The 10,062-nt window shown below is 35.3% G+C and overlaps 1 protein-coding gene and 2 long non-coding RNA genes across 3 annotated transcripts; 2 read left to right on the forward strand and 1 right to left on the reverse strand.

Annotated features, from left to right (window-relative positions):
- Positions 1-208: 208 nt before the first annotated feature.
- On the reverse strand, positions 209-1,013 carry LOC140960336 (uncharacterized). Its single transcript, XR_012172151.1, has 2 exons — positions 737-1,013; positions 209-399 (listed from the first exon to the last, which is right to left on the reverse strand). It is a non-coding gene; the product is annotated as an uncharacterized lncRNA (long non-coding RNA).
- Positions 1,014-2,454: 1,441 nt separating this feature from the next.
- LOC140970739 (uncharacterized) lies at positions 2,455-3,461 on the forward strand. The gene is made up of 2 exons (XR_012174177.1): positions 2,455-2,949; positions 3,081-3,461. It is a non-coding gene; the product is annotated as an uncharacterized lncRNA (long non-coding RNA).
- Positions 3,462-6,047: 2,586 nt separating this feature from the next.
- Positions 6,048-7,821, forward strand: LOC140970738 (hydroquinone glucosyltransferase-like). The gene has a single exon (XM_073432625.1). The coding sequence runs from the start codon at positions 6,234-6,236 to the stop codon at positions 7,641-7,643; it is 1,410 nt and encodes a 469-aa protein (XP_073288726.1). The 5' UTR covers positions 6,048-6,233; the 3' UTR covers positions 7,644-7,821.
- The last annotated feature ends 2,241 nt before the right edge of the window (positions 7,822-10,062 follow it).

Here is a 10,062-nt window from a genome sequence, read left to right on the forward strand (position 1 = left end):
CAACTTCTATTATTGTGGCATAACTGCAAAGTCTCCAAAGCAAAGATCGGGGTTGGACGAAGATATTTAATCTGAGGAATGAGTTTCAAATGATATGAATGTCAAACGCATATAAACCCAATACAATATTTTGTATAAAAAATTAAACTGAAATATGATGAATCCAGACCTAAATCAGAATCATTAATTCCAATCCCAATAGACAAAATGAATTTGAAAGTATTAATTTAGATTAGCATTTGTACAAACGAAACAAGCGTGGGATGAAAAAAAATGGAGGATGAGAAGTTATTCAGAAGAAGTAGGAAGAAGAAGATGCATCCAATGGATGAATTAGATAAGTGAGCAGTAAGGCTACCAACATCAGCATGTACGCAATCCCTTGATCAATTGATGTTCCTGCAATTCAAGCACGGATCGAATGGGAACAAAAAAATCTAATGTCATTAGAACAGTTTCGTGTTCAGTATTCTTCCATTTATTGAATTCTAAGGCGAATTTACAGGTTGTGAACCGAATAATCCGCAAATTTCACAAAATTTAAATACCAAAAACAAAACGAAAAATAATTCTTATGTGTAAAACAAGTTGCCAAAATTCGGTAACGTCAATGAAATTACATAATTATTCCACGTCTGTAAATGAATCATCAGATCCGAAACACGCTTTTCACCTAATTGGCGAGAACAAAAACGAATTAAAAGAGAGAGATAATCGAATCGTAGATTATGCGTACCATCGCTAAAACGTCCAGGAGAGGGCGCGAAATCCTGCGCTTGAACTGAAGGGGTCGCGTAGCCCAACATAACAGCTAAAATAGCAATGAATCCGACCAATGTTCTCATGGTAGAAACAAATTAATGAAAAATTCCGGTAGGAATTTCAGATCGAGAGAGTGACTTCTATGTATTGATGATTGTGACGAAGGGGGGTAGGGTTTGTCTTTACGAAGAGGAGCCCACACCATGTTCCCGCCAGACTGTACAATGGATCGTTGAAAGGACCAGATTAACCCTCACGTTATGGTTCGCATGTGTTGCATATATCTAATATATATAACTAGTTACTCTGTACACGTATCGCGTGTGTGTATAATTTTTTTTATAATTATCGAGAGATTAAAGTGAAAAATAGATGTCTAGGAAAGGTTTAAAATGTTTTGGTCTTAGTAACCTTGGATCCTGAAAATTAACTTTTAACATTCAGACGTCTAGCAATTCTCAATTGGAGTCCTTTTACCAATAATTATCTTCTCCACATCACATTCATCCACACAAAGGATGGGTTATGCCCAGTAGTTGCCTGAACAAAAGTACTAGATGAGAAACTACTGACTCAAACTTGTTTTGCCACCAAAGCTTGATTGAAAGATATTGAAGTCACGAAAGCCCAACCCACCTTGAGATTTTATCAGACATAACAAGCTCAGTTTGCTCCAATGAATTTTTCTCATCACCTTTTGCATTCCACCAAATGTGCACAATCACTGCTCAGAGTTGGTTACATAACATAGATGGTAAATAAAAAGTACTCATTGTATATGAAGGAATGGCTTGTGCAAAATTCTTTTTGTACATTTGACATTTCGAACTATTGAATTTGTAAATTTGTGTGATATATAATTTTTCTTAAAAAGTGCTAATAAAATCTTCTAAGATATTCATATTTTATGAGATTATTAATATATTAACATTCATAATTGTTGATATAATTCTCCTAAATAATTTATTAAACTGTTTATTTTCAATTATTAGTTAAAGAAATCATAAAATATATTAGTATTAAATTCCATATTATCATATTATTCTATATTTATCATATTATTCTACTATTGCATACATAGTTAATTTTTTTTATCATATATCTTCTTGTGATACTATAATTTATTATTAAATTAAAAATTGCATTAGAAATATAATTACGAAATTTCACTAAAATTATATTAAAAATATTTGTAGAGAGAAAATTAAAAAAATAAAACTTTTAAAGGTAGTATAAAAATGGATTACTTTATAAAATTAATATAAGAGTTATATTTTATTCTTGAAGTAATATAAATTGTTACAATCAATGTATATTCTAGTGATAATTCATTAACCATTAATCATATATTAGGTGAAATAAATATAAAAATNCTTATTCCTCTCTGCTTTTTTTTTTTTTTTTAATCTAAATGTCTATTTTTTGTTTATATATGTATTTCTCAAATAATTATTCTATATATCAGATTCAAAATCAAAAAATCAAAATCAATTAAATATTTTCCCTCTTTATATGATATAAATCGATAAAAAAAATATGTAAAACAATATTTTAAAAATATATATATATTATATCAGACAATTTCTAAAAATCGAGGAGATAAGCGACAATCTAGCATTTAAATGTCGGCCAAACGATATTTGACAACAATTTTTAAAACATCGAAATTAAATTAAAAAAAGCTTAGATAGTGGCGACTCGCGTAATTTAATCCAAATCCGGCACCAATTATCAGGCACTGTATTCATGCTCCTCAATCGGCCGTCGTCCAACGAACACGTGGCCGCATATCCTCCGTCAGTTCCAGCTCTATAGCCAACTACCTGCTGCTTCCATACCCCTGCATCTCCCTAGTAAGTAGTAACCCAGTTCTCTCAGATCTGTATTCCATCCTATCTATGCGTACAACACTCTGGCTCTATAATTTGCACTTGCGGCGGCCTCTAGTTCGCTTGGTGCAGGTCGGGAACTTACTTTGCCGGCGGCGTTGAATCGAACAAGTGGTACTCTTAGACCGTGTATTCTGCGAATATGTATATGTCCGAAATTGGCGTACGATTGTTGTCGCTGCATTTGGCGAAAATCAGGTTCCCGCCTTGCATCAACTGAATCGGAAACCGCCATAAATTTGGAATAAGACGGTTTGTTCCATTGTGCTCCGACGGATCTTACATGGTATCACCGCACGTGTGAATTTGCAATTGATTTACTCTTATTCCATTCAATATAACTAGATATGGTCGATTTTTTGAGCACTTGATTGTATTGTTTGATTTTGTTTTACCTGAGATTTTTACTTGCATAATTTTTCGCTGAAGTGAAGTAAATTATTCTGTCGATGGAGCAACAAACGGTTGGTCAGATTAAAATATGTTTAAACAGGGACGTCGCAAATGTGCAGGTGTTGGGGAAAGAGAATCGGTTTGCGGATGCAGAATCAATTCTGTCCATTTTTTTATGCCTTTTTTGATTATGATGATGTTATCACTTAAAAATTCCATGTTGGGGTTGTTCATGATGAGAATTTTGATTGGATGTAAAGAGATCGATTATTAACATTTATCAGATTATTAACACTTATGTTAGATTACCTAGTTTTTGATAAGATTCCTTTTCATGATCTGACCTTTTCCTAGTTGGTTCTTGACTGGCTCATTTTGTACGTGCACCATCGTCTTATGCATCAAAATTTCCAAGTTTGAACGTTATTATCAAAAGTGCAAATATTAATGGAGGTTGTCTGTGATATTGTGACACGATAAGATTTCGAACCGGCTTCTCTGCTGTGCACAGCACATGAGATTTCACGTTTTTTTCTTGTAATTTGAACCACTGATTGCAATCTGTGAACCTTAGAAGCAATTATTGGAAATTTTACTTATAAGTCAACCATATTTCAAAGTTTAATTTTTTTAATAAAGGAGCCATATTTTAAATTCAAAGACACATAATTCGATAAATCATTCGACTACACTTGCATGTACGTACAGTCTAGTATTATCATTTAAATTACACGACAAATCATAAAACTGTAATTCACTTATTCAGTTGACGAATGATAAATTTTATAACTAATATGACATTAGAAGGAGAATACTATACTAAATCGTCGATAAACAAATGGGTATCTGCAAATATATCGGACACACCAATTATAAACGTTACTCAAGAGTGTCACTTCTCTTGTTATTTTAATTTCCCAACACTTCTTAAAAAAACCAAAGTAGAATTTCCAAACTAAGTCATGCAGCATATAACATTCCGGTATTCACAAGTATCATATATCGCATATAATGTATCCGACCCAATATGGCTGGCATTTGTTTTTAACTTTCACGCAGTTATTATACTTAACAACAGCATATAAGCATGCATCTGAAGAAAAAAAAATTAATGTTGTCTAACTTTATGAGCAGCGTGTATCGGTGAATAAACCTGCTCATAGTGTCAGTTTCTGGGAAACAGGGGGAGGAGAAGCAAAGTTGTTCTCGTTCCCTCCTCCAAAAGACAAGTTTAATATGCAAATCACTGCCACTCTCCCATTTACAAGCAACTTCACAACACAATTCAAACTTAACTCGGATGATACAAAGCACATCAAAGTAAATTAGTAAAAAGAGGGCTATTCCACCATAAAAGCACAAAGAACCGAGACATGAGATTCACATGGATTGTGATGTTCAATTGTTGGTCAAAGACTAATTTTATTCAAATAAATATATACTTGTTATTGAGCAGCACACATATCCAACACACACAAAAACTCAAACAAAGTCATATCACATTGAACCATATTCATTCAGCTTTACTTGGTAGAACTCGATGTTTCTTGCTTCTTCTGATCAGTCTTGCGCAACCAATCCTGCACAATCATATCGTAGAACTAGAATCAGAATAAGAAAGGCCCACAAATGATGTTCAATAATCAAACAGCATAACGTATGGACGACCCCTACAAAGAAATCGATGAGTACCATTAGATCCAAAGCTAGCAGGGAGACTGGAAATATAAAATTCCGTTACATTTAAAGCTTAAGATAACGTTCGTGATTGTTATTAAAAGAAACAATCTCAGTAAGATAAAAACAACACCAATATCTCTAAGATTAGATTGCAACAGAAATCAAGTTAATTTCATCATAACTTTTAGATAGGTCCATCCTACGAAGGAAACACCAAGGGAATGATGTGTATAGGCAAAACCAAATTTATGTATAACTAGCTGAAACACAGAGGGGTATGACGCTGTTATATGGGTAATACATGTATCATCCAGACAAGGAAGCGATTGTTTATAACATTTCTTAGCTTTTCCGTGAAGCTGAAGTTAATCCTTTGATCATACGTGAAAGGTGGGCACAAATACAATGAATCAAACATTTGTCTGCACATTACGGGTCATTTAAGAACAGAAAATGGCCAGTCAATAATCTCTCAAATATCTCAAATAACATCTACTCGGATGCCTACATCCCACATTCAAAATACTTAGAGCTATCGAACCAGAGACAGTGTTGGATTTAATACAATCTACAAAATACGTAACCAAGATCAATGAATGATTTCGAAGCAAAAAGAGAGTGGAAATCTAAACCAGACCCCAATTCTATCCTTCAGATCCGTCAGGGACTTGCTTAGAACAGGAAAATCAAAGCTTCATATTTAACTTCTTCGTGAAAAATCACAGAAGATATCACGATTCGCCGATTAAAAACAAAAGAAAATGGAGAAAAAAACTAGCTAAAATTAATGAAATGGATTCTAAATCTTACGTTTTCGATGAAGAGGAGATCGGCGACGACTGTGGTCCCGACGATTCCGGCGAGTATGGAAGTCGGGCCGGTAAGCAGACTCCATTTTCTGTATATCATTTTGCCCCAATTCTCTCACTGCTCGTCTCCACAGCGTTTGTTGTGTAGCACGTGAATGCGATTGGGCTTTTCCAGTTATTGTTATGGGGCCATTTTGTTGGGCTACTTTATTTGGGCCATAGATATGCTCGAGAACTTATAATCGTACACCAATGGGCTAAAAATCAAGGTAGCTTTTTTATCACGTCTCCCTCACCATCCTTCTGATGATAAAATTGTATTAAAATAATATAACAAATTGGAGATGAGAAAATGCTCCACATTTGGGACAAGTTGCATCGTTCCCATTTTGTGGGTACCGAATTTTAATTGTAGCACCCCACATGCATTAATTGTTAACTCGAAGGACTGATTATCTTTGGAAAATCGAGTGGTACACGTGACGATGACATATTCATTGACGTCATCAAAATATGTAAAAAAATCCAAACAAGGAACAAGAGCGTTATCTCCTCTCATACCCACAAATAATTTTCCCACGTCCAACAAAGAGGACTATATAATAAAGCTAGCTTTCTAGACTCATCATTCATTTGGTACACCTTTTGCTCTAATTTCACAATCTTTCTGCACAGAGCTTGCTTGCCTCTATTTTCATCCATGGCGGACACGAAAAAGACCCACATAGCCATTCTTCCGACTCCAGGCATGGGCCACCTTATCCCTTTACTCGAATTCTCCAAGACCCTCTTCCGCCATCATGGTATCCTTTCCACTTTCTTCGTCCCCACAGATGGCCCTCTCTCTGAAGCTCAGAAATCCTTTCTTTCCGATCTTCCTCCCTCCATAGACTACGTTCTTCTCCCGCCTGTATGTTTCGACGATTTGGCGCCGGGAACCCTCGTTGAAACCATTATTTCGCTCACTATCACGCGCTCCCTCCCTTCAATTCGTGATGCGATTATATCCTCGCATGATAGTAAGAAGTTTTCCGCTTTTGTGGTTGATCTTTTCGGTACAGATGGGTTTGATGTAGCGGCGGAACTCAGTATCCCGCCGTATATCTTCTTCCCCTCCAACGCCATGCTTCTGTCTCTTATACTTCACTTGCCCAAGCTCGATGAAATGGTGTCGTGCGAGTATTGGGAAGTGCCTGAGAAGTTGCAGATCCCGGGATGCGTACCCATTCACGGAAGTGACCTGGTGGCCCCACTACAGGACAGGAAAAACGAAGCTTACAGATGGTTGCTGCATCACTCGAAAAAATATTCGATGGCGGAGGGTATAATGGTGAACACGTTCAACGAACTGGAGTCTAATACAATCAAAACCCTGCAAGAAAATGGAAGTGGATCCAAACCTTCTATCTACCCCATCGGGCCTTTGGTTCAAATGGGTTCAAACTCAAAATCCGATGATTCAGGTTCCTTGAAATGGTTGGATCAGCAGCCAAACAATTCAGTTCTGTTTATCTCGTTGGGTAGTGGGGGAACGCTTTCACACGAGCAGTTAATCGAAATGTCACTGGGACTGGAGTTGAGTGAGCAAAGATTTTTGTGGGTTATCAGATGCCCAAATGACTCGACTGCGAATGCCTCATATTTCAAGATTCAGAACACAAGTGACCCTTTGGCTTATCTGCCTGAAGGGTTCGTGGAAAGGACCAAGAACCAAGGTTTGGTGGTGCCACTATGGGCTCCACAAGCTAAAATCTTGGAACACGATTCGATCTGCGCGTTCCTGTCGCACTGCGGATGGAATTCGACTCTGGAGAGTGTCGTAAACGGGGTGCCCCTGATCGTGTGGCCGTTGTACGCGGAGCAGAGGATGAATGCGGTGCTGCTGAACGAGGACGTCAAAGTGGCGTTGCGGCCTAAAGTGGGTGAGAATGGACTCGTGGGGCGAGTCGATATAGCAAACGTTGTCAAGAATTTGGTGGAGGGAGAGGAGGGCAAAGTGATTCGAAATCGGATGAAGGATCTTAAAGATGCTGCGGCTAGAGTGCTCACTGAAGATGGTTCTTCCGCTAGATCACTCGCTGAAGTGGTTACAAAATGGAAGTTGGATTGACAATTAGTACAGGAAAATGTCGGTGCGAGTCACACTATGTTTGCAATTGTTGGGTAATTCTCTCTAGCAGATTGTGTTTATAATTTTGTGCTCGGAAGTTTTCTTGGCATTTTAGGGATAATCTCCGTGTGTTGGTGTTGATAGAATAAAATTGGTGGCCATACTTCTTCTCGAGGAATATGCTTCCCTCGTCTTCTTTGGAATTTTCCTTTTGTACCATATTTCTATTATGTAAGATGCTTTTTAAAAGTAAAATTAATTAAGAAAACAAAATAATGCACATGTGTTGAGGGGAAAGTCTACGTTATTAATCGTGCAGTTAATCATATAAAAATTTCTTCCGTTCGGCCCCGCATAATATAAATCATATCTTTTATTTGAATATTTATAAAAAAAATAAAAATATTTTTTATGTCAATTTTTTTTTATTATAAATATGAGTGAAATTGATATAGTAGTATAAGAGTTTTATTATAATAAATTAGCTAGCCGAACGTAACATACGTACGAATTGAGAAGATAATAATTTTTAAAAAAATGAAAATGAAACTTATGAAAGCTCCACCAAATTTCTTTTATGAATTTAACTTCGATTAATAGCTCAGATTTATATTTTTTTAAAAAGAAAGTCCCCGATAAAAACAATTCAGAATACATTACAAAATAAAAATTTCCAATAATTATTAAAAATAATATAATGACTATTCAAACTATGTTTATTTTACATACAAATTTGGTGTCCAAAAAATCCAAAGCATTTGCTGGATAAAAAAACAAAATTAGGAAACTCGATAGGTCCGATATTTCCATATTAATTAACTTTTTCACCGGTCACCACCAACAACATAAAGTAGGGAATGCATATTGGACGATGGAGTAGTTGAAAATATTATAAATGTTGTGAAAAAGTAAAAATTTATGGTAAAAAATAAAACTCTTAAACTCTCAAAATTATCACACTACACACTTTATAATATTTTTCTCTCAACTCAATTGTGATTTTCTTCACAAATGAGAGATCTATTTATAAAAAATCTTTACAAATAATCCAAAAATAAATTATATCATTACCTTCATCATCACACACAAATTTCAATATTCAACACCTAATTTAACCTAATTTAGAACATTCAAATATTCAACATTCAATATTCAAATATTAAATATTAAAATATTGATTTTCAATACTCTCCCTTGTGATGATGATCGTAGTGATTGTATTCATTACGTGTTTTTATACTGCTTCGTTAAAAACCTTACTAGGAAAAATCCATTGGGATAAAAACCATAGTAAGGGAAAAAGAGTGCAGTCACGTAAACTCCCCCTCATGTTGACACGAACAATTCTTCACAGATTTCGTAGATTGCGCATCTCAATATTATATATGTGATTTCTGAATATTGTCGTAGGAAGTGCCTTTGTGATAAGATCTGATGAGTTTTCACTTGATTGAATGTGACGAACATCAATACATTCTTTGGTGAATGCGAAGAACTTAGGAGGAATATGTTTAGTTCTGTCGCTTTTTATGTATCTTTCTTTCATTTGAGCAACACATGCATCATTATCTTCATATAGTATCAAAGGCTTCTCGTCGAATGATAATCCACATGAGATTTGGATATGTTGGGTCATTGATTTTAACCACACACATTCACGGCTTGTTTCATGTAGTGCAATAATCTCGGCATGATTTGATGAAGTTGTTACGAGCGTTTGTTTCTGTGAACGCCAAGAAATTGCAGTACCTCCAGGAGTAAATATATATCCAGTTTGAGAACGTGCCTTGTGTGGATCAGATAAGTATCCAGCATCAGTACAACCAATTACACTTGGATTAGCATCTTTTGAATACAAAAGTCCCAAGTCTGTCGTTCCTCATAGATAACGGAATATATGTTTAATTCCGTTCCAGTGTCTCTTTGTTGGAGATGCGCTAAATCTTGCCAATAAATTTACTGCAAAAGATATATCAGGCCTTGTACAATTTGTAAGATACATAAGGGCACCGATAGCACTTAGATATGGTACTTCTGGACCAAGAATATCTTCATCATCTTCACATGGACGAAATGGATCCTTTTCTATGTTTAATGATCTAACAACCATTGGAGTACTTAAAGGATTTGATTTATCCATATTAAAACGTTTAAGGATCTTTTCTGTATAATTTTTCTGGTGAACAAATATTCCACATTCTTTTTGTTCAATTTGTAAACCCAGACAATACTTGATTTTTCCAAGATCCTTCATTTCAAATTCTTCCTTCAAGTATGACACAACTTCATGAATTTCATTATTCGTTCCAATGATGTTTAAATCATCAACATATACAGCAATAATTACGCATCCGGATGTTGTTTTCTTAATGAAAACACAAGGGCATATTGAATTATTTACATATCCCTTTTTCATCAA

Source organism: Primulina huaijiensis, chromosome 2, assembly GCF_012295235.1.
Source record: "Primulina huaijiensis isolate GDHJ02 chromosome 2, ASM1229523v2, whole genome shotgun sequence".
Taxonomy (NCBI): domain Eukaryota; kingdom Viridiplantae; phylum Streptophyta; class Magnoliopsida; order Lamiales; family Gesneriaceae; genus Primulina; species Primulina huaijiensis.

Bases quoted from the DNA above. Each gene is read 5' to 3' on its own strand.
- LOC140970738 (XM_073432625.1), top strand. From the start codon at position 6,234: ATGGCGGACACGAAAAAGACCCACATAGCCATTCTTCCGACTCCAGGC.